The 24,499-nt window shown below is 50.6% G+C and overlaps 2 protein-coding genes across 3 annotated transcripts; one reads left to right on the top strand and one right to left on the bottom strand.

The window, feature by feature from the left end:
* Positions 1 to 384: 384 nt before the first annotated feature.
* Positions 385 to 7,601, bottom strand: ECHS1 (enoyl-CoA hydratase, short chain 1). Its single transcript, XM_066355179.1, has 8 exons — positions 7,431 to 7,601; positions 6,356 to 6,553; positions 5,725 to 5,852; positions 4,834 to 4,933; positions 3,492 to 3,596; positions 2,905 to 3,024; positions 1,576 to 1,643; positions 385 to 531 (listed from the first exon to the last, which is right to left on the bottom strand). Exons 1-8 carry the CDS (start codon positions 7,516 to 7,518, stop codon positions 466 to 468), a joined length of 873 nt encoding a protein of 290 aa, XP_066211276.1. The 5' UTR covers positions 7,519 to 7,601; the 3' UTR covers positions 385 to 465.
* A 3,051-nt stretch (positions 7,602 to 10,652) lies between these two features.
* Positions 10,653 to 24,178, top strand: PAOX (polyamine oxidase). Of its 2 annotated transcripts, XM_066355608.1 has the most exons (7): positions 10,653 to 10,918; positions 11,444 to 11,930; positions 12,654 to 12,853; positions 14,860 to 15,112; positions 19,910 to 20,022; positions 20,568 to 20,725; positions 23,809 to 24,178. In XM_066355608.1, the coding sequence occupies exons 1-7, from the start codon at positions 10,735 to 10,737 to the stop codon at positions 23,950 to 23,952; spliced, it is 1,539 nt and encodes a 512-aa protein (XP_066211705.1). In that variant the 5' UTR covers positions 10,653 to 10,734; the 3' UTR covers positions 23,953 to 24,178. The 2 variants fall into 2 exon arrangements, with proteins under 2 accessions (XP_066211705.1, XP_066211706.1); XM_066355609.1 differs by lacking the exons at positions 14,860 to 15,112; positions 20,568 to 20,725; positions 23,809 to 24,178 and having other exon boundaries at positions 19,910 to 20,017.
* Positions 24,179 to 24,499: the final 321 nt, after the last annotated feature.

Below are 24,499 nucleotides of genomic sequence, written 5' to 3'. Positions count from 1 at the left end.
GCTGCAGGACTCTGCAGATACAATGCCACTTCAACGTACATTTAAAAACTGTTAAAAGTCAATTTCTTATCATACACATTTTGCCATAATTAAAAAGACTTCTGGTCAAACGAGAGAGGGTGCACTGGTGTGACAGACTTAGAAAGATAACCAGTGCACTTTGCAGGTGAACATGGAACCTCCTTTCTGTAAAATGAACTATACCTGCGTGTGTGGACATGTGTGGATGCATGTAGACATGTGGGTACAGAAAGATCTCTAGAAAGCTATATGCCTGTTACCAGTGGTTACCCTGGGGGTATGCCAGGGGTAACTGACTTTAAGGACTTCTGTGCGAGTCTCATGACCCTGCACAGCTGAAGAGAAAGAACACGTCACATACACTGCCCTTTGACAAACAGGGTTTATTGGCTTCTAAATCTGTGTCTCCTTTCAGTGGAGTTTTTAAGGCTGAGGCGGCAGGTCTCACTGGTCTTTGAAGTTGGCCTTTCTCTTCTCCACAAATGCCGTCATCCCTTCTCTCCGGTCTTCCTGTTGGGAAAGGGAATAAAGCAGAGCTGAATGTCACATGTCCCCGTGGGGCAGGCACAGGGCTTCCCCACTCACAGGTGGGGAGAGGGGAGGGGTCTGCAGTGGGACCACCTGGAAACCTGGGAATGGGTATTTCTACCCATATTCCCCTTTGTGCCCCCCACCAGGTGATGTTTATTCAAGAACCAAACGTGTGTGTTAAATAATCTACAGAGACTCTCAGATGCACATTATTTGAGTCACTCACCAAATTGTCCCCTTAATTCAGAAGCTCCCTAGGTGTCATAGGCAGGAATCCAGACTCATTCTGCATCCTTTTCTGTATGTATACATGTGTGTAGGCAAACATGTGTGCACATGCATGCATATACACATCTTTGCTTCCTCAAGAATCAAAGCCATTTTTTTACCTTTCTTTTATAAAAGACCCAGATATAATCTTCTGATAATAAAAGACATGCATCTGAATGACTATTAGAAGAACCACTTACTTTAAGTCACTGTCCGAAATCCTAGAAAACATTGCTCTAAACCCCATTTCAAGTGACTGCAGTGACAAGATACTTTAGGTAAACAAACTGCATTTAAGAGCCAACTTGGAAGACCTCTCATGACAGGACATGGCCCTTTTCCGTCCGTCTTTTTGAACTTCTACTCACTGATGGGCCCCTGACCCAGCTATGGGATGCTAGCAGCTCTGACCAAAGGGGAGTGGGGTTTGATGATAATATCTACCAGGAAATTCCCAGCAGCTTTTATTGTTGGAACATGTGTGATTTGTTTTTTTATTTGAGAGGGAAAGGGAGAGAGAGAGGGAGGGAGTGAGAAGCATCAATTCATTGTTCTACTTAGTTATGCACCGACTGATTGCTTCTCCTATGTGCCCTGATTGGGGTTTAAACCGGCAGCCCTGGTATGGAGCTGGCACCCAAGCCGGAGACCCCATGATAGAGCCAGGAACCTGGGCACTCTGGATGACACTCTATCCACTGTGCCACCGGCAAGGGCCAGGTGTGATTCTTCATTTGAATGTTGTTTACTTACGGTCGCAAAAGTTAAATAGAAGAGCTTCTTCTCCAACTTATTTCCTTCTGCTAATGTCATTTCGAAAGCTAGGAAAGAAAACCCTGGTGTTACGAACTGGGCAGCTGTAGCTGGGAGCACTTCTCTGTGGTGTCAGTAAAGTCTCCACAGCTCTATGCACTCGCACCTGATTTAAAATGTGGCCTGGGACGGCCCAGCCCCCCAGCACAGGTCCCTGCCCAGAAAGAGGGGCAAGAGAGTGCATGAAAGGTGGGATGCACACTCTGTCCAATCCCAGAGGATCTGAGGTAGCCCATGAAACTGTATTTTAATTAAAATTTTCTTTCCCGTTTAATTTTTCCATTGATTTGAGAGCGAGAGAGGCATCAGTCGTTCCACTCAGTTGTTCCATTGAGTTGTGCACTAATTGATTGCTTCCCCTCTGTGCCCTGACCAGGACAGAACCCGTGACCTTGGCATGCTGGGAGGAAGCTCTATCCACTGATCCATCAGGTCAGGATCGAAACCATATTTTAACAGTATTGAAAAACAACAATTAAGTACGAAAAGCATACGGATCCAGCAATACTAATCGCAGGGGCCCTGGGCTGTCTTTCTTTGGTGGCACCTGGAGCCACAGGTCTTCTGGGGAGGGTGGAGCCAGAGCAGGCCCCTTGACAGGCCTCACCAACACACACACACACACACACAGCCACACTTCCTAAGTGGTGCTCTGTGTGGTTCCTGTGCTGAGGCCTCAACTAGCCCGGAGGCCGGCCGGCTGGCTCTCTTGTGTACGAACACAGACTCAGAGGGCACACATCTGTCACAGGCTCCTGTCTTCTCAACAGGCAATGCTGAGAATAAGGGGCAATGCTAAAACACTGGCCATTTTGAGTCGGAGCTGCTGTGTTGGCAGAGAATGGAGAGCAGGGTGACAGTGAGCTGTGGGGTCCAGGGAGCCTATGCCCTTTGGGCCAAGCCACTAGCCATTTGCAAAGCCCCCTGACCAGCTGCAGAGTCTCTTTACCCAGGCTCCAGAGGGGAACTGAGTTTCTCAGGAGCCAACTTGTTTCATGTCAGGAACCATCTGGACCTCCTCCCTGCACACCAACCTGTCCCAGTACGTCCCCCCGGATGACGGATTCTCAGATCCAGTACCAGCGGGAGCTCAGAACATTTCAACAGAATTTATGAGCATGCAACTAGAAACTAGAAATCTACAAAGAGCCAAATCTGAAATACTGAGTCCTAGTAATTTTTACCCAGGATGGGTACCTCATTTGGGGCCAAACCCCTGAAGCTGCACAAGTCTTGGCAGCCTTCCCCTTCCTCCCCACGCAGCCATACCTGCATTCACAGATTCTTTGGCTACCGCTGTTATAAATTTAGAATTTCTGGCAATTTTTTCTGCACAGTGGATGGCTTCTTCGACCAGTTTCTCAACAGGAAAAACTTTGCTTACGAGACCTGACATGGGAAAAGGTGATTGTGAGAAACAGCACTGGTTTTATTTTCCTTTGAGTGATGACGACCCTGTGAGAGCAGAGGTCTTTCAGGTGTGAGCAAGGGGCTGCAACACAGGGTAGGTTCCTCCTCATCCCCAAGAGGGGGCGATGCTCTCGGCTGTATTCCACGGTCACTTGACTCTGACAGACGCAAGTCACCAAGCCATGGGTCAGGGTGTGTCTGCTCGTTCTCAGAGAATTCCCACTGCTTATGTTAAGCTTTGGGGAATGACATGGTTTAGTAGTATTCTGTAACCTGTGCATATGTTTTAGCTACTGTTTTTACATCTAGGACACCTAACAAGGGCAGTGGTCCCCCGGGTTGTCGAGACCCCTGGAAGCACTGTGCTGACTGCCTGCAGGAGCCCCTGGAGACCCCCCCCCCCCCACTGTCCATGACAGGCTCCAGGGGGCAACCCCTGCCCATACCTGCTTCCTTGGCCTCCTGGGCTGAGATCCTGTCACCAGTGAGGACCATCTCCATAGCCAGAGACTTGCCGACAGCACGGGTCAGCCTCTGGGTGCCCCCCATACCTGCAGGGGAAGAAGGCAGTGGGTCACAGCTGGCTCTGTGGCCAGTATAAGCCAAGATGCACAGACACTGCTGGTAAGTTCTGAGGGGCCGAAGATGGGCCTCTCAGGTAAGGCAACCAGCAGGAGGACTGGGCAGGAGACAGGAGAAACCCTGGGGGGACCTCCTTTCTATGCTCAGTCCTTGCACCTGCAGCTCAGTCCCCAACATCAGTACCTCTAGTACGGGAGTCATACTCTGGACAGGTGCGCACAGAGCTCACGCTTCTAGCCTCAGACCTGACCTGTTCCCCTCAGGATCTAGGCCAAAGACAGAGTGCTCTGCCTCCTGGAACTCTCTGAATGTGCCCTTCTCTTCCAGCACTCTGTGGCTACCCAGCACACAATGTTCCCCTCCACGAGCTGGAAAGAGAACAGTCTACCTAGTCATCTGCCCCATGGCACCAGGGTGAGTCAAAGAGACCAACCGAGGGAGACACCCACAGTGCAGCAGACTTAGGCACTGTCTCAATGAAGTAGAGACCTTAGACACTGGGACAGGAAGAACCCAGTGATCAGTGGAGCTCAGGCAGGGCTGCCCTTGCCCTCAGCCAACGGGACACACTCGCCTGCTCACCCAGCTGGCTCAGGAGATGCCCTGGGCTCCAGGCTCTACATGCAGGGCAGAGACCTTGTGAGGACATAAGCCCAGAATCCTGATCAAGTGGACCCTAGGGGCGGAAGCCATACTGTTTGCCCATTGATTGTGTTGACCTCCATATGTGGGGGTCTGATCTCCTGCTCTGCTGACCTTGGATGAGGCCATAACTTGCTCTGGTCACTTGAATATGAGGAGATGTGACATGTTACCTCCAGACACAAGCTCTCAGGGCTGGTCCTCTGTTACCATGTTTTGAGCTTCTGACCTAAAAGGACCCTAAGCCAGTGTGTGGTCAGCCATTCCTAACAGCATCTGACATGGGATCTAGCTGTCACACAAGGAGCTGGCATAGCTCAGTGGCCTGTGGCCATTTCTGAGTCTGTTGTAACCACTCATTCTTAGTGTGCTGGGAGGCAGAGGGAGCAGTGAGCATAGCTGGTGGCTACCTGTCCAGTGCTCACAGGACTACCCAAAGCCTCTTGTCTCATGTAAGCGGCATGTTTCTGTCTGTTCCTGGAAAAGCCCACAAGGTCCTAATAGGTGGGCAGATTCTAGGGAGTGACCTGAAGAGCTTCTGTTGGAGATATCACCCCTCTTTACCTGGGATGGTTCCTAGTAGGATTTCTGGCTGTGCAAACTGGGCTTTCTCTCCAGCATAAATGATGTCACACATCATAGCAAGTTCACAGCCACCACCAAGCTGCAAAACATGAGATATCACCAGGGAAACCTTATTCGTTTATTTAAATCACTCTATTTATTTAAATAGTCTTTTAAAATGAAACAGTATAGCAAAGTTTAACATAGCAGTGCAAAGTTTAGTTAAGTGTTCCCATGAATTACCTACAAATGGCTGATCTGCCCAACTGTTTTTGTAAAGGGCCAGACAGCAAACACTTTCGGCTCTGTGGCTTGTAAGGTCTCTGCTGTGGGGGCTCGAAGGCGGCCACATGGAGTGAGCAAACCAATGGGCATGCTTGTTCCAATAACTTTCCTCACTGACCCTGGCTTATCCCAAGGGACCTTTGTTATTAGTCACAAACTGAAACTCTCATCCCTTCTCTCCAGGCTCTGCCCAGCCCAGCACCTCTGAGCAGTCTACATGCCTGCAGGAGACCCCAGTGCACCAAGACAGGACACAGAACTTTCCATGGTAACTAAAGAGGTTAGTTTACAGGTGCTGCGTGAGTCGGAAAGTCACTAAAGTTGCACAAATAGCCAACACGTGCCCCCTTTACACGGGAGAGGGGAGAGACATTCTGGAGCAATACAGGGGTCACCATGAACACTGGGGGGGGGAAGGGTTACACTGACAAAATCAGATGCTGAAACACCTCCTCTCCCTACAGTCCTTGGCTCTTTAACGTCGAGTGGGAAAGGCCCGCTTATCTGAACACTAGACTTAGGCCTTTTCACAATAAACGTCAGTTATACGTCACACAAGTCCATTCCGTAAAGAAGTCTGAGAGGGAGACTCGGGCTGACACTCACAGCGAAACCGTTGACAGCAGCTATGATTGGCTTCTTGACCTGGCAGACTTTATCCCAGTTGCTCAAGAACTGCCCGGTGTAACAGTCCTGGAATGTTCGGTTCTGCATCTCCTTGATATCGGCTCCAGCTAGTGGAAATGAGGTCCCAGTTACTGGAGTGCAGAGATCCCAATAGCAGCTATTAGATGTCCACCATGAGCAGACACTGGGGCTATTGGGGATACCTGGCTTGTGCGGTGATGGACACTGGCAATATGCTGAGATTTGTGTTCACAGCGGTGACACGGAAGGACCACGGGACAAGAAATGGACTGGAGTTGGACTTGGAGAAGGCTGGGCTTATTCATTAGTTACCTGAGCCTTCAATGCACAGCACCTGATTGTGGAGGACCTGAGTCACTTTGAACTTACTTTGTTTGCAGAGAACACCAAGATGTAAACACACACTGCAGCTCACCCAAGCAGTCTCCCTGACCCTTTCCACTCTGTGTGTAAATAAACCCCAAGCCCTAGGAGCTTTTCTGATGCAGCCTCGGAGGTGTAAGTCTGAGCGCAAGGTCACATGGGTGTGATCATGGTCAGACTGCCCCTTGCACACTTGGGTGACCTGCCACCATGCTGCCCACCACACCTGCAAACGCCTTCTCCCCGCCGGTGAGGACGATGGCCTTCACGGCCGGGTCCTTCTCGAAGTTCTCCAGCGCCTGATTGAGCTCCACGAGAAGGCCGTCACAGAGCGCGTTGAGTGCTTTGGGGCGGTTCAGTTGGATCAGCCCCACATTGCTGTCCTTCCCCTTCTTTTCTGTGATGATGTACTCAAAGTGAACCCCTGGGGCAAGAGAAAACAGGCATCAAATTGGGGGGATACTCCGTCAGTAGACATAGTGACCTGGACAGACTTAAGGAACCCCTGTCCAGTTCCTAGTGGCTGCAGCAGGCAACTCTCAGTCACGTGGGTGACCTCTGCACCACTCTCCGCTTTGGCGGATGTTTGAACCTAACCTTAAGTTTAAAAAAACAAAAACAGCTATGAGCAGCAGTCCATGGCAGCCTTCCTTCTAAATACCTCTGTCAGAGAGACAACCTGTGATTCCACAGAAACCAGGGAGGGAGCCATTCAACAAATTCTTTCAGCCAATGCCAGCTAGGTGAGCGGAATGAAGTTGTGAACAGAACAGAGTTCTGGCTTTGCCAGGTGGACGGTCGGGGGGGAGGGGGCACACACAAGCTCAGGTGGCTTTCACCGCCCCGAGGGCGGCCCGCGCAGGCGTGGGGTCAGCAGCGACCTAGAGAGAAAGAATGACTGTCCGCACGTGGAGTGGCTGCCTGCCCCGCGGGCTTGCCGGGGAGTGCCTGGAATAACACAGTCGAGTTGAGCGGCAAGTGCCTGCCAGGAGACCCGGAACCGACCGCTGATGGCAGCCGCGGTGCAGCAGCGGAGGGTCGGAGAGAACAGGCTGACACCGACACGACTGGGAACTGGACACAGAGGTGAAGGAACAGGACCGGGCAGGGCGCGGGGAGCGGCGCGGGCTGGCAGCGCAGGAGGCGGCGCAGGACAGAGCGGCGGCCACCTGTAACCTGAGTGGCCCCACAAAGTCCTGTGAACCCACCGGGATTTGCCAGCCAGCCCCCCACGCGCCGTGGCCGGGGGTCTGCTCGCTCAGCTCCGACCGAGTCCCGGGGCGCGGCCCACCCGCACTCACCAGAGGCGAAGGGGCGCCGTGCCGCGCAGCCGAGCCGGGGCAGCACGAGGCCGCGGGCTCGCGGCAGCAGGACGCGCAGTGCGGCCATGGCGCTCAGAGGACACCTCTCCCGGACCCCCGCGACGCCGGCCTCGGCTGCCGCGACGCCTCGCGAGATCAGCCCGGGAGGCGGAAGGGGCGTGACGAGACTGGGGCGGGACCACGAGTCCCGGAGGAGGGGACGAGGGTCCCGGGAGAGCAGGTGGTTCTGCGGGCTGCGGGTAGACCTACTGGAGTGGTAGGAAGCAGACCTGAGGCTCTGAGCGCGGACCCCTCGTGACCCGCTGTACCGTGGGGGTCGGTTCGCGCGTGGAGCCCACGCCACCTGCCCAGGGCCGCCCGCGCGCCCGAGCCCGGCGAGGTCGGAGCGCCCGCGGGGACCCTCGGCGACGCCGGTGGGACCGAGCCGGGGGTCCCAGGAGGAACACCGCAGGGCACGCAAGCCCGCGGCCTCCAGCCGGCGTCGTCGCCCCCTCTCTTCGCCTGACCAGTGGTGGGCGTGAGCTTGGCCTTCGGTCCTTGCCCCACCGTGTTCCCGGGTGTCCGCCGGGCAGGCACGCTCCTCCCACCTCCCTCTGACAGCCTCCAGCCACACCTGGGTGGGCTCCCTCGAGGCCCAGACTCAGCTACCCACAGGCTGCCGGGCACACAGATCCGAACCCTGGGGAACGACTGGGCCCTGGAGCTCCCCCAGTGCTGGCGGGACACACCAGGGACCCTGAGATCCGCTGTCGGCCGACAGCTCATGCCCCGCACCTCCCTGCGCCCTCCATGAAAAGCGGTTTTCGGTAAAAGAAGCCAGGTAAATGCGCAGTGCGGGGAGTTGAGTGGTTAGACAAAGAGAAGACAACTTTTCCTTGCTCCTCTGCCTGCCTGTCTCCTGCTCCGGAGGTGCTCGAGAGGCCTGCGCCACTCGAAGCAGGGGCACAGGTGATTGAGGAACACTGAGCAGTCATGCTACTCTGAGGATTTTGTATTCATACCTCTAAACGGAACACCCGTGAAGCGCAATGATATTTTTTTTAATTTTTTTTATTCATTTTTAGAGAGGAGGGAGAGAGACAGAGAGGGAGAGAGAGGAGAGAGAGATAGAGAGAGAGAAGGGGGGAGGAGCTGGAAGCATCAACTCCCATATGTGCTTTGACCCTGCAAGTCCCAGGTTTCGAACCTGCGACCTCAGCATTCCAGGTTGACGCTTTATCCACTGTGCCACCACAGCTCAGGCAGCACAGTACTGATTCTTCACATTGGCAACTAGGTAGCTATTGAATATTAGGTTATGAATAGTTTTATTTCTATAAAAATTAAAATTTAACAATTAATGAAAATTTTATTTAAATTATTTTCATGTGTAACTTTTACATGTTTAGACATGTATTATCAGGGCTCCGTTTGTATTCTTGCCCAGATTCTGCAAATGCCCAGGTGAAGATAAAAGACATCACCTACAAATGAACACCAAAACGAATGTTCTCCAATAAACAGTAATAAAGTTCAAACCAGAATTTAATGTTCAGCAAGGTTTATTTCAAAGCTGAGGATAAAATAAGGACATTTTCATGCAAAAAGAAACATCACCAACAAACCCTTCCTAAAGGAGGTTCTGTGTTCACAGTGAAGTGTCTCCAACATAAAGGATTTTTCTAACACCTCAGGGCTCATGTTGAAGTCGCTCGGCTGCTGTCCTCCCTGAAGTAATTTAGGGACAAAAACATGTGACAAAACAAAATTATATAAATTGGACTTCACTAAAATTAAAAACTTCTGTTTCAAAGGACACAATGAAGAGAGTGAAGATAACCCACAAGAGGAGAGAAAATGTTTGCAAATCGCGTATCTGATAAGGCTCTTGTGGCTAGAATATGTAAATACTTTGAACTGAATATGAAAAAGATATATGAATTAGAAAATGGGCAAAGGGCTCTGCTAGGTGGCTCACTGGATAAAGCATCAACCCAGCATGCCAGATGTGGGTTTGATCCTGGTCAGGGCACATGTGAGAAGCAATCAATGGTGAACAAGTAAGTGGAACAACTAAATGAAATGAGTTGATGCTTCATTCTCTGCCCCCCTCCCAAATCAATGGAAAAAGTTTTTTTAAATGGGCAAGCAGAAATATTTTTTTAAATGGCAAAAGGTTGGAAAGACATTTCTCAAATAAAGGCTAATAAGCACACAAAAGGATGCTCAACATCATTAGTCATTAGGGAAGTGCAAGTCAAAACCATAATGAGATATCACTTCATACCTACCAGCATGGCTGTAATAAAAAAGACAGACAATGCACTAAGTGTTGGTTAGGGTGTGGAGAAACTGGAATCCTTATACACTCCTGGTGGGAAGGTAAAATGATGCAGACATTTTGCAAAACAGTATGGCAGTTCCTCAAAAGTTTTACATAGAATTATTGATGACCTAGCAATTCCATCCCTAGTTGTAGAATACCTAAGAGAAGCAAACACTTATGTCTACATAAAAATTTGTACATGAATGTTCATAGCGCCATTATTCGTAATAGCCAAAAAATGGGGGAGAATTGTCCATCAGCTTATGAATGGATAAAATGTGAGATTCCCATACAATGGGTGCATGAGAATATATAATGGAACATTATCTGGCAATAAAAAAGTTTGATTGCCTATATGACCAGGTACAGAAACTGCTCAGTGTCAGCTTTAAGTCTCTGGGCATTCTGCAGGAATTTTCAGACTGCTTCAGGAATGTGGACAGACAGACAGGAAGGGAGAGAGATGAGCAGCATCAATTCTTCCTTGGGACTACAGCAGACCAAGTGACCTCTTGCTCAAGCCAGAGACCTTGGCTCAAGCTGGTGAGCCTTGCTCAAACTAGCGAGGCCCTGCTCACGCTGGCGACCTCCAGGTTTCAAACCTGGGTCCTACGCATCCTAGTCCTAGGCTCTATCCACTGCGCCCGGCCTGGTTAGGCTCTCATTATTCTTTGGAAGCTCACATATCCCTTGTATGCACATTTCACTGGAGAAAACTACCATATATTTATTTATGTCTATTTTCTGCCTATCCCCGATGACTTCCATGAGTCCTCAGCACTGAATTATTTGAATAGGTACCTTATTCTCAGGCTTAAGAAGTTGTTGGATTCCTAGGCCCAAGTCCACTTCCAACCCCGAGGCTTCCGCCCCGCCCTTGGCCCGCCCCGCCCCGCCCCGCCCCCGCCGAACTTGGCTTCTCGGGCCTGCCTCGGGTCTCGCCGCGATCTGCACCTTCTAACAGCCCGGGACAGCGCGATGGAGTTGGGTGGCGGCAACGTGGAGGCCCCAGGCCGCGGGCCACGGGTGCTGGTGGTGGGCGGCGGCATCGCCGGGTTGGGCGCGGCGCAGAGGCTCTGCAGCCACCCGGCCTTCCCGCACCTGCGGGTCCTGGAGGCCACGGCGCGCGCGGGAGGCCGCATCTGCTCGGAGCGCAGCTTCGGTAACGACCTCTCCCGAAACTCCCTCCCGGAGCTCATTCCCGGATCCCAACCGGTGCCGCCTCCTGGCCCGGCCTGCGCCAAGGGTTAACCGACCCGGAAGCCTTATCTGGCCCCTGAGTGAATCCCACCGCGTCCCAATTCCTCACCTGACGTTCGCTGTTCACTCTTCCCCGAAACTCGGCTGCCCATAGTGGGCAGTGCCGACCCTTGCGGAGAGGTGACCTATGACTGTACCCATAGCAGGCTGCGCTGGCTCCAGGCCAGGCTTCTGCTCCCAGGACATCCCTCCAGTGTCCTCCCCAGGCAGGTGCAGGCCAGCACCCCCCCCCCCCATCAGGTGTTCCCCTTAAACTAAGTCTAATCAGATCCTTCAGTGAGGGACTGTTCCTCAGGGACCTGTGGCCCTTGGACTGGTTTTCAGAGCATATTCCGGCAGGGCAGAGTTGGCTGTTGTCAAGGAGAAGAGCTCAGAGGTCACCTTTGTGGGGACAGAAACTCAAGGTGGCACATCTGTTTCCTCTCAGGTGGTGTGGTGGAGATAGGCGCTCACTGGATCCATGGGCCCTCCCAGGGCAACCCCGTCTTTCAGCTGGCTGCCAAGTACGGGCTGCTGGGGGACAAGGAACTGTCAGAGGAAAACCAGCTGATTGAGACCGGAGGTCATGTGGGCCTGCCCTCCGTGTCCTACACCAGCTCGGGGGGCACTGTGAGCCTTGAGCTGGTGGCGGAGATGGGCAGACTGTTCTACAGCGTCATAGACCAGACCCGGGAGTTCCTGCGTGGGACTGAGGCCCCCGTGCCCAGTGTGGGGGAGTACCTCAAGAAGGAGATCAGTCAGCACATGGCCAGCTGGACAGAGGGTGAAGAGACCAAAAAGCTCAAACTGGCCATTTTAAACAACTTCTTCAATGTGGAGTGCTGTGTGAGTGGCACCCACAGCATGGACCTGGTGGCCCTTGCGCCCTTTGGAGAGTACACCGTGCTGCCAGGGCTGGACTGTACCTTTCCTGGGTATGTATATGCTGCGCCCACCCAGTCAGCCTCCTACTCGCCCCAGGCCCCCTCCATGTACCCCAGGCCCCTCTATTTACCTCAGGTGGAGCTTCAAGAGGCAGGGGAGCAACAGGAAGGACAAGTGGGCCTTTTGTCTTCCCTTTTTAGAGAGTTGGTCATTTTTGTTTCTCTAGTTTTGCTCATTTAAGAAAAAGTGATTAAAAGAAGGAAACAATTGTGTAATGGTTTCTTCCTCCCATGTTTACGAGGCCCCTTGTGTGCTAAGCACTGTGTGAGGGGCCCTTCCCTGTGGCCTGGTGGCTGTACCCCTACTGGGCACTTGCAACACACTTCCAGGACTATCCTGCTGGGCTCTCCCGGGTGTCCCCCCAGGCTTCTGCACAGGGGAGGGCCTTTGTGATTCTGAATGCTTATAACCAGTACACTGGGCAGGCAGACAGGAGGGACCCTTGTTCACTACCTTGGGATCTTTGAGTCCATTGCCCATTTAATCCTCCCATTAGCCATGAGGCAGGTATTAACATTCCTGTGGTGGATCAGAAACCGCAGGGTGGAGCCTCACAGGAGCCCATCCACCTTTGCTCTCCCTGTCCTCTTCCTAGCCTCCTCCTTCTGAGCCATGCAGTCCAGGACAGAGCTGCTGTAACTCCTTGGGGGGCTGTTCCAGTGTCTTACCTCCAGGCTGGTCTTCTAAACAACCCAACACCCTGTCTCTCCCAGGGGCTACCAAGGACTCACAAACCACATACTTGCCTCCTTGCCCCAGGATGTGATGGTTTTTAACAAGCCTGTGAAGATGATTCACTGGAATGGGTCCTTCCAGGAAGCTGAGTCTCCTGGGGAGACGTTTCCAGTGTTGGTGGAATGTGAGGATGGAGGCTGCTTCCCAGCACATCATGTGGTCCTCACAGTGCCTTTGGGTAAGGACACTTTCCAAGCCAGGTTTTTCTCCCTTCCCCGTCCCAGATGCCTTTGCCTCTGGCTGTCTCCCACCCTAGTTGGCTCTGGGGCTTCCTTGGCTACTAAGTTCACATTTTCTTTTTTTAAAATTTTTATTTACTTATTTATTTATTTTACAGGGACAGAGAGAGAGTCAGAGAGAGGGATATTCAGGGACAGACAGACAAGAACGGAGAGAGATGAGAAGCATGGGATATACAGGGACAGACAGACAAGAACGGAGAGAGATGAGAAGCATCAGTTATCAGTTTTTCCTTAGGACACCTTAGTTGTTCGTTGATTGCTTTCTCATTTGTGCCTTGACCGTGGGCCTTCAGCAGACTGAGTAACCCCTTGCTCGAGCCAGTGACCTTGGGTTCAAGCTGGTGAGCTTTTTGCTCAAGCCAGATGAGCCCGCGCTCAAGCTGGCGACCTTGGGGTCTTGAACTTGGGTCCTCCGCATCCCAGTCCAATGCTCTATCCACTGCACCATCGCCTGGTCAGGCTAAGTTCACATTTTCATTATAAGTTTTGGCTAGGATTACTCTATTGTGTGTTGTAGGAATCATATGCTTTGCAAATAGGAGTTTCACAGAGAAAAGGTAAGTCTGCTCCTTAAGAGGTAATTTACGGAAAGGTTAGGAGATTTCAGATGGCGTTCCCCTGAGAGGCAGTGTTAGAGCCACACCTCACCCTTAGGTCCCAGCAGTCATCCAGGAAGGAGTCAAGTACATGATCTAGTTAATTCTAGATTAAGTGGATCTGATGCTTTAGATAGAGGCTTTGAGTAGGAGTTGGAAGTTTAATAAAAGGTGGAGATGGTCGAAATCAAAGTTGTGCACGTGTTATCTCATTCACTCCCTAGGCAGCCTGAGGACTCACCTGGCCCCATCCCCTATTTGACAAATGTCAACAGAGATAAGTCACTGAATTGCCCAAGTTCATAAAGCTGGCAGGTGCCAGAGTTGACATGAGATGAAGAGTCTCCCCTGCATCCCACAAGTGGAATCATCCAGACACATCATTGACATGTTCTGCTGCTCCATTCACCTTTTCTTTCTTTTTTTGGCTTAATAAATTTTTTGGCTATTGTTTCCACATCAGCACACACAGATCTATCAGTCTTTTTTTTTTTTTTTTAACCCCAATGGCTTTGTTCATTCATAGTTGCTGGTGCTTTCTGAGCCCCTGCTGTCATCAGTAGGTGCATTGTTATGACTTTCCTATATGGTCACAGGGAGCCAGTCCCTTGTCACACTTGTTCTTTATAGCCACATAGAATTTTCTTGTATATAGGTGTCATTACTTAATATTACTCAATATGGATGGAAATATAGGTTGCTTTTACTTTTTGTTTCACACAGTGTTTTATTATACATGTGCATTAAGAATGCTTATACGGCTATGTCTGTAGGATAAATTCCAGTAGCTGGACCTGAGTTGAAGATCTGGACTGTGGAGGGCATGCTAACCCCTTCTGGGTTCTCACCACGCCACGCCTCACTTCCTGTGGGCTGTCCATCCTTTTCTCACTGACGTGCATCTTGAGAAATTGGCTTGTGCTGTGAATATTTCTTCTAATTTTTGTTTGACTTTGGGCTAAAATAATTTCTTTGCCAGGCAGGTTAGTTTTTACGTAGGCTCTGGTAAGGCCTATGCCTGTCACCTCTTTTCCCCACAGAGGGTTTCCAGGGGTTGAGAGGCAGAAAGATCAGACATGACATCCCATCCCTACAGAGCATTTGGGATGGGGTATGTGAACTGTCTCTGCTTGATCAGGTGACCATGGGGTTTTTCATGTCCTTCCACTGTTGTGCTGGCCACATGAGGCTGAGTCCCAATGGCTAGCCTCTCATGGGTCCCTAGTGGTAAGTTGGCAGTATGTTGAGAGGCACTCCTCTGATGGGGTCAGGGTGGGTTCCTGTGGTTGTTGGTCCAGTTTTAGAGACTTATGTGATGTTAAGTCGAGTCCAATTATGAATTCTAGGTTTTCTTAAAGAACATTTGGACACCTTCTTTGAGCCGCCATTGCCCACTGAGAAGGCAGAAGCAATCAGGAAAATTGGCTTTGGGACCAACAACAAGGTGTTCCTGGAGTTTGAGGAGCCCTTCTGGGAGCCAGGCTGCCAGCACATCCAGGTCGTGTGGGAGGACACGTCACCCTTGGAGACCGTCGCCCCTGCACTGCAGGATGCCTGGGTCAAGAAACTGATTGGCTTTATCATCCTGCCTTCCTTTGAGTATGTGTGCTCCATTTTCTCTGAGGGAGCCTCAAGCGTGAGCGCTGAGACGGGCTGGCTCGTCGACCTTGGTTTGGTTGAGGATCCCGCAGGTGTCAATTCACTGTGAGGTGTCTGGAGGTTTTAATGGTGGGGATCTCTGGGGTACCCCAAAATGCTGATGATAGACAGACAGCAACTCCTGCAGGGCAGATGGGTGCCCACTGTGTGCAGCTCATCAGCATATCCCTGGGGCCCAGAATGTGCTGGTGGACAGGAAGGCATGTCCAGTCAGTAAGAAAGTATTTGCTGAAACTCAGGAAGCTGGGGCTGGTACATGAGAAACCTGAAACATGGGAGGCTGTACTTAAACCTGAATGCAATAACTGAACAAAGCATCCTGGTGAGTCATGGGATCATAGACCCACCAGTGGATCTATGTTGTGTGGCCTAGACATGCAGCGTAAATAAAGCAGTGTATGTGGGCTTTGTGCTAACTCAGAAAAAAGAAATCATTAAGGCCCTGGCTGTTGGCTCAGTAGTAGAGTGCCCCCCCCCCGGCCCCCCGCCCTGGGTGATGTCCTGGGTTCGATTCCTGGTCGGGTACACAGAAGAAGTAACAATCTGTTTCTCCATTCCTGTCCCTCCCCCTTTTCTCTTTCTCTCTCTTCCTCTCCTGCCGCCATGGCTTGATTGGTTTGAGCCATTTGGCCCTGGAAGCTAAGGATGGCTCCCTGGCCTCAGGTACTAAATAAATGGCTCGGTTGCTGAGCAACAGAACAGTGCTCCAGATGAGCAGAGCATCGCCCCCTTGTGGACCTGCCGGGTGGATCTCATGGGGGAGCATGCAGGGGTCTGTCTCAGATACCCCTCCTCTCATTAAAAAAAAAATCATTAGGGAGGGAGGGTCTGATTTTTTTTTTTTTTACAGAGACAAGAGAGAGAGAGAGAGACAGACAGGAATGGAGAGAGATGAGAAGCATCAATCGTTAGTTTTCCATTGCAACACCTTAGTTATTCATTGATTGCTTTCTCATATGTGCCTTGACCATGGGCTTCAGCAGACCGAGTAACCCCTTGCTCAAGCCAGTGATTTTGGGTCCAAGCTGGTGAGCTTTGCTCAAACCAGATGAGCCCACACTCAAGCTGGAGACCTCAGGGTCTCAAATCTGGGTCCTCTGCATCCCAGTCTGATGCTCTATCCACTGCGCCACCACTTGGTCAGGCAGGGAGGTCTGATTTTTATGTCAAATTTATTTATTTATTTAAAAAATTTTTTTCAGAGACAGCGAGAGAGTCAGAGGGACAGATAGGGACAGACAGACAGGAACGGAGAGAGATGAGAAGCATCAATCATTGCGACACCTTAGTTGTTCATTGATTGCTTTCTCATATGTGCCTTGACCATGGGCCTTCAGCAGACCGAATAACCCCTTGCTCAAGCCAGTGACCTTGGGTTCACGCTGGTGAACTTTGGCTGAAAGCAGATAAGCCCGCACTCAAGCTGGTGACCTCGGGGTTTTGAACCTGGGTCCTCTGCATCCCAGTTCGATGCTCTATCCACTGCGCCACCGCCTGGTCAGGCTGATTTTTATGTCAAATTTAAAAGACACAGTTAGCTTGTGGTCAGCTGGCAGATATGATCCCAGGTTTCCACAGAGACATCGTGGGCCTGGGGACCCTGTTCTCGGTCTGGGGGACTCAGGGTAAGAAGGGAAGTGCAGGCTTGTCGCCAACACTCACGAGAGCGCATGCTGCTCCAACCTGTGAGGGGACCAACGATGTGTCTCCTTTGCAGTGAACATCAAGCTGACATCCAGGGGTTTGGACAGGTGCCCCGGGTTGTGGGTGAGCAGTAGCACAGTCACCGGGTAGGTTTGGCCACCTGCTTCAGGCCTGGCTCTGTAGCCTGTCTGTGCTCAGAACTTGTGGGGATGACAGTCCCAGGTGACCCTGGTGGTCTATTTTTTTTTTCATGGGACATTCTGTGGGCTGGGACAGTGGCTCCCACACTTTGTGGTATCAGGATCCTCCCCCCCTCTTTTTTTTTTTACAGAGACAGAGAGAGAGTCAGAGAGAGGGATAGATAGGGACAGACAGGAATGGAGAGAGATGAGAAGCATCAATCTGGCCTGACCTGTGGTGGCGCAGTGGATAAAGTGTCGACCTGGAATACTTAGGTTGCCAGTTCAAAACCCTGGGCTTGCCCAGTCAAGGCACATATGGGAGTTGAAGCTCCCTGCTCCCCCCCCTTCTCTCTCTCTCTCCCCCCTCTAAAATGAATAAATAAATAAAAATAATTTAAAAAAAGAAGCATCAATCATTAGTTTTTTATTGTGACACCTTAGTTGTTCATTGATTGCTTTCTCATATGTGCCTTGACTATAGGCCTTCAGCAGACCAAGTAACCCCTTACTCGAGCCAGCGTCCTTGGGTCCAAGCTGGTGAGTTTTGCTCAAACCAGATGAGCCTGCACTCAAGCTGGCGACCTCAGGGTCTCAAACCTGGGTGCTCCGCATCTCAGTCTGACGCTCTATCCACTGCGCCACCACCTGGTCAGGCTCAGGATCCCCTTTGTGCTCTTAAAAAATATCAGGGAATAAGTTACATTCAGAAAGAGGTTTTGTTTCTGTGGGTTATATGTATGTACACATTTACCATATTAGAAATTAAAACAAATTTCAAAATATTTATTTTCAATTGTTTGATTTTAGAGAAACAGAGGAAAGAAGGGAGAGAGATAGAGAAAAAAAGAGAGATGGGGAAGCTTTCATCTGTTGTTCCACTTATTTATGCATTCATTGGTTGCTTTCCATATGTGTCCTGGCTGGGGACCAAACCTGCAACCTTGGTGTTTCAGGACGATGCTCTAAATCAGTGGTAGTCAACCTGGTCCCTACCGCCCACTAGTGGGTGTTCCAGCTTTCATGGTGGGTGGTAGCAGAGCAACCAAAGTATAAATAAAAAGATAGATTTAACTATAGTAGGTTGTTTTATAAAGAATTATTCTGCCCAACTTAGCAAAAATTTGACATAAAGTACTTGGTAAGTAATTATTATTATATGCTTTAACTTGCTGTAACTCTGCTTTATAAATTTTATTAAGTAAAGATACTTCCCTACTTTATAAATCACCATTACTATGGAACTGGTGGGTGGTTAGAAGATTTTACTACTAACAGAGATACAAAAGTGGGCGGTAGGTATAAAAAGGTTGACTACCCCTGCTCTAAATGACTGAACTACCCGGCTAGGGCCTGAAGCACTCAAGCTGACGACCTCGGATTTTGAACTGGCAACCTTGGTGTTCCAGGTCAATGTTCTATGCACTGTGCCACCACCTGTCAGGCCAAAATATTTATTTTTCACAATGACAGTAAACCTATTCCATGTTGGCATAAATATTTTTTTAATGAAAAACACCTCTATTACTAAAACAAAACAATGAGAAGAGGACCACTGTTCTGCTTTGCAGCTGGCTTCAGGTCTCTGGTGCAGTCCATTCTGGTTCAAGTTGTGAGGAGGGTCTGGACTTGCACAGTCCTATGGGGAGGGTGTGATGCTTAAATGTCTTTAGGTAATTGTGGGTGTTCTTGGACATGGCACCAAAACTCAGCAGTTGTCTCTTTTTTCTTTCTTTCTTTTTTTTTTTTTACAGATACAGAGAGAGAAGGACAGATAGGGAAAGACAGACAGGAACAGAGAGAGATGAGAAGCATCAATTATCAGTTTTTCGTTGTGGCACCTTAGTTGTTCATTGATTGTTTTCTCATATGTGCCTTGACCGTGGGGCTACAGTAGACCGAGTAACCCCTTGCTCAAGCCAGTGACCTTGGGTCCAAGCTGGTGAGTTTTGCTCAAACCAGATGAGCCCACACTCAAGCTGGTGACCTTGGGGTTTCGAACCTGGGTCCTCCGCATCCCAGTCCAGCGCTCTATCCACTGTGTCACCGCGTGGTCAGGCAGCAATTGTTTCTTGAAGTTTGGCCATGGTGTGGGATCTGAAGCCACATCAGTGGATTTTTCTGTTCCGCCAAAATTCAGTTGTCTGTCTCACACTTACTTGAATGGATCTCTTACCTGTCCGTGCTTTGGGTCATTCGGAAGAGATGGTCATGGGGTCTTGACAAATCAGTGCATTTCACTTTACAATATCAAAAAATTAATGTCACCACTGACCTCAAAAAAGTCTTAATATTGGGATCCTATCTAGCTGTTGGTGGCAGATGTAGGTTTTCTAAAAACTAATTTTTTCATGAAAGCTTAAATTTTGTCATCCACAGTAAATACTTATAGTTGTTTTTGGGTGACAGACACACTTTCCTCATTTTTGAGCAAAATGTCTTCCCCATACCTAAGCCCGAATACCACAGTTTGTCAATCAGTTGTTCTAACCCAGTGTCCATGTGGTCCTCCAGCAGGATGGCCGTCACACTTCCTATGCAGAAGAAATGCTTTATGCTGTTTCCCATTTCATGATGTGGAACATTAAAGTCAAGATTTCATACAACTAATAACTTTTACTGCTGGATCAGGGACTTTGGCATTTTTATTCGGCATATGTGTGTGTGGTGGAAAACACGACTCGTACCGGCTGTTGTGGCCTCGGCACTGGTTCAGCAGTGTCCCCACAGCTGCTCTCACATGTGGGCACAGCAAGTGGCGTCCAGTGTGATGAAGGACCCCCAGGAATTTGTGACCTGAGGAAAGCCCCCTGAGGGACACTGAGTGGTTGCTGTTGGGTCCTTGCTAAGAGACCCCTGACAGACGGAGGTTGGGCCCAACGTGGGTTGTCTCAGTGGTGTGTTCTCCACGCAGGTCTGCCCACGTGCTGTGCGGGTTCATCGCCGGACTTGAGTCTGAGTTCATGGAGACGCTGTCGGATGAAGAGGTGCTTCTGTCTCTGACCCGTGTGCTTCGCCAGGTAACAGGTACTGAGCATGCACAACTGAGGCTCTTCCTTGTGCTACCTGTTGGCTGATCTCTAAACAGGAACCAAGCTTCCTCACAGTGAAGAGCTGAGTCTGCCCTTGAACCCCATGGACAATCCTTCCTTGTATCACTGGGGTCAGTTATCTGAGTTCTTGTTCCAGAGGAACTGAAATGGCTTTATAAACACTTTCAACTTCTTTTTTCTAAAATATGCCACCAAAACAAATACAGCTGTCCTGAATCAGGGCTTTACAGATGAGGACATGGAGGCTCAGACTGAGCACAGTGGCCATCACAGTCACACGGGGTGAGGATGTAGCTGCTGAATGGTGGTGGCCTCCCGAGGTGGGCAGAGTAGATAAGGAGAGTCTTGACAGACAGACAGGGGTCTCGAACAGGGAGGCCTTATTCATACACTCTGTGGCTTGGTTTTCTTCCCTGGTAGTTTCTTTCATTTTAGACTGTTCAGTGTTGGAAACGAAGACCCAGTTTCAGATGTATGGGCAGGAGTTCTGGGCTCACGTATGGCATCTTTGTGGTTCAGGGAATCCACAGCTTCCTGCACCAAAGAGAGTGCTGAGGTCCCGCTGGCACAGTGCCCCGTACACCAGGGGCTCCTACAGCTACGTGGCCGTGGGCAGCACAGGGGACGACATTGACCTGCTGGCTCAGCCCCTCCCTGTGGATAAAGAGAAAGCCCAGGTAGGATGTGACCCGTGGGCGGCCCATGTCCCCGGGATCTGCTGGAACACAAGGGAGTGCAGGTGGGGCTGGGGCGCCTGAGATTCAGAACCCCTTTTCTTTTTGAAATTGAGAATAATTCAAAGATGTGTTATTTTCATCAGAATTATACACACACAATAGCTGAAAGCATCAAAGAATTCTAGAGCCATCTAACATAGTATCACAGTTTAAGAAGCTGGTGGAGGGGATCGCTAAATTTATCATATCTAAAGAACAGGTTTCTGCCACCACTTTTTATAAAACATTTAACTGTGGAGAACTTCAAAGGTAGACAGAAGTAGCCTAGCCTTCGGGTTCTTGGCATGTGGTTCCCTTTCCCTGCCCATGCCTCTCTTCAGATTGTCCACAGGTGACATTTTATTTGCATATATGTCATCTCCAGAAGGTAAAGGGCAGCCTCTTAAAATACGTAACTAAAACACTGTTTTCACACTTAAATTAATTAATTAAAATGAACACATTACCCAACACTCAGTGTTGAGTTTTCCAGGGACTGTGTTACCTCTTTTCAGTGTGCCCGACTGAGGGTACCACTTCGGGCATTTTCAGTTCTGGTGTTACTGACTGGCTTCTCACACTGGCGTGTAAGGTTTTAGGTGTCTTCCACCCTCTGCCCATTTGGTGCTCTGATGGGGGCTTTTGGTGAGAACACCACTCATGGTTCACATTTCCTTGTTTGCTTGGGTGCTGCCCACACCTGAGCTGCCACAGGGTGGCTCCCCTCCCTGCCCGCTTGTGGATGTGTGTGCATGTGTCTGTGAGCAAGTGTGCAGATGTGTGTGTGTACAAGTGAGACAAGTAAGTGTGAATATGCACGTGTGTGTGCATGTGGAGCGTGTGTGAGTGTGAGCACGTGTACGTGCGAGTGTGTAGATGTGAATGTGTGAGCAAGTGTGTGTGGGGCTCACTTTTCTGTGTACTTCTTTGCTTGGGCTCTACCAGCTGTCTGCATCATCTCTCCCTTCCTTCGCTGGCCCTGGTCATGGTCAGCTTCAGCTCCTGAGGCACAGACAGAGCCTGTTTCCTCCTGCCCCACACCCTGCCTGCCCCTGCTCCTGCCTCACCTTCCCCGAACCCTGTCTACCCCATGCCCTCTGCCCACCTGGGACTCGCCCAGGCACCCTCTTCTACCACCCTCACCTGGTGCTCCCTGTGCCTCTCCTGTTCTGGACTCCTTTTCCTGTGTTCTACGTCAGCTCTTGTTTTGCTCCTTTGCTTTGTTGGAGCTTTTATTCCAGTAGCTTCCTGAGAAAGGGATGCATGAGAGGTAAATTTTTAGAGAAAGTTTGCCTGTGTGAAAAGACCTTTTTTCTACCCTCACACTTCAGGTAGTCTAGTCCTGGGAACAACAGATTCCACAGGTGGGCACTGTGGAGTGGCTTGTTTCTGCCACACGGTATCTGTGTTTCAGTGGGAAGACCTAAGCCCCTGGGGGCGACTCTGGGCAGGTCTGGGGTCATCTGAGGCTCCTTCTCTTCTGTGGCTGCCTTGGACTGGGCTGACTTGAAGGCTGAGCTTTTCCTAGGGCCTTGAGTGGAGTACCTGGCTGTAGCCTCTCTTTGTGGCTTGGGCTTCCTTGCAGTATGGTGGCCCCAGGGCACTTGCTCACATGGCTTCTCAGGGCTCCAGCACAGGGGTCCCAGTGGAGCAGGCAGCTGCATCACCTCCTGTGACCATGCGTGGAAGTCAGAAGGCTCCACCCTGCCCAGGGGCAGGACACAGACCCCACCTTTCTGTGAGAGAAGTCTCCCAAGAACTTACAGCCTCATAAAAGCCCACTTTGTGCATAAAATCCTAGTTTGAGGGTCATGCCCCTCAGGGTTTGGAGCATCTTCCAGGCTGCTGTTGGGAAGTCCAAAGTCATTTGGACTCCTTTCTTCCTTGTGTCCCATGTTCCAAACTCTCAGTAAGCTTGAAAGAGCATTAGGCTCCCACACCTGCTGAGCCCCGGGGCACGACACCCTCAGCATGTCCACTCACTCACCTCACAGGGCTCACGTTGTGCCCCTCTGTCAACTCGAAAGTTCTTGGGAACTATCTCATCTTCTCTCTGCTTTCTTTTTTTCTTCTTTTTCTGAGATTTCTGTTGTTTGGACATTGGACTTCTGAACTGGTCCTTAAATATTCTTATCATTTTCTCTCCTAATTTCTATCTTTTTTTTTTTTTAATTATATTTTTTATTATTATTATTTTATTTTATTTATTCATTTTTAGAGAGGAGAGAGAGAGACAGAGAGGAGAGAGAGACAGAGAGAGACAGAAGGGGGGGAGGAGCTGGAAGCATCAACTCCCATATGTGCCTTGACCAGGCAAGCCCAGGGTTTCGAACCGGCAACCTCAGTATTTCCAGGTCGACACTTTATCCACTGCACCACCACAGGTCAGGCTATCTTTGTTTTTTTTTTTTTCATTTTTCTGAAAGTGGAAACAGGGAGAGACAGTCAGACAGACTCCCGCATGCGCCCGACCGGGATCCACCCGGCACGCCCACCATGGGGCGACGCTCTGCCCACCAGGGAGCGATGCTCTGCCCATCCTGGGCGTTGCCATGTTGCGACCAGAGCCACTCTAGCGCCTGAGGTAGAGGCCACAGAGCCATCCCCAGCGCCCGGGCCATTTTTGCTCCAATGGAGCCTTGGCTGCGGGAGGGGAAGAGAGAGACAGAGAGGAAAGCGCGGCGGAGGGGTGGAGAAGCAAATGGGTGCTTCTCCTGTGTGCCCTGGCCGGGAATCGAACCCGGGTCCTCCGCACGCTAGGCCGACGCTATCTTTGTTTTTTTGATCTGCATGTTGGGGGATGTTTTCAATGTTGTCTCCTAGACCTCTGCTCTGTTTCTGTTTTGTGGTCATGTTTAATCCCGTCTGAGGCTGGTTTCTGTGAGTAACGCCTGCTGTTGTTTTGTGGACACATCAGGATATGAGATTAGGTGAAGAACAAAGCCATAACCTCACTCTTAGCTCTGTAGCCACAAATGGAAGGTGTGTGGTGGCTTGCAGCCCAACCCCGGGCAACCGGATTCTAACTCTGCCCTTCTCTGCAGCTCCAGGTACTATTTGCGGGAGAAGCTACACATCGGACATTTTACTCCACCACACATGGGGCTTTGCTCTCTGGCTGGAGAGAGGCTGACCGGCTCATCGCTCTGCAGGACCCCCAGGCACAGCAGCCCGGGCCCAAGCTTTGAGCTGGCCCACTTCTCCCATGCGAGGCTGCCACCATCCTTTCCTCTGTTCAGCCTGGCTGGAGACTGGGGATGTATTGTAACGGGGATCAACACTCTCATTTTTCACAACTGTTGCTTGGTCTGGCCAGCCTTGAGCTATAGCTGAGTGGGAAGTCTTCCTGGAGCAGTGAGACACAGATGCATCCACTGATGCTGGTGGCTCACACATAAAGCCTGTTGAAGCCTCTGTGTCCAGAGTCATCCTTAAGCCTCAAAGCTGCAGCACCTGTGGCTTCTGTCTTCAAGTTGTTCCAAGCCCAGGTCATTGCAGGGCCCTGTGCCCCTGGTACGAGGCCCACCTGCTCCCTTGTCCTGTGGTCTCTGGGTGCTGTGGTTGCACCTTGTCTGGGCACCTTCAGGTGTTCCCGAATTCTTATTGCTAGTGGCTTGGACAGTAGCGTAGCCAACAGAACTCCCTGACAGCTCTTTGTCAAGCACCTGCTGCTTGGTGGACTGGACAAGGGGCAGTGAGTGGGAGACGGGGGGGTGGGCGGGGGACAGGGGACAC

Source organism: Saccopteryx leptura, chromosome 13 (genome assembly GCF_036850995.1).
Source record: "Saccopteryx leptura isolate mSacLep1 chromosome 13, mSacLep1_pri_phased_curated, whole genome shotgun sequence".
NCBI classification, from domain to species: Eukaryota; Metazoa; Chordata; class Mammalia; order Chiroptera; family Emballonuridae; genus Saccopteryx; species Saccopteryx leptura.
The sequence above is the reverse complement of the archived record's forward strand: the minus strand, read 5'-3'. Positions and strand labels throughout refer to the sequence as shown.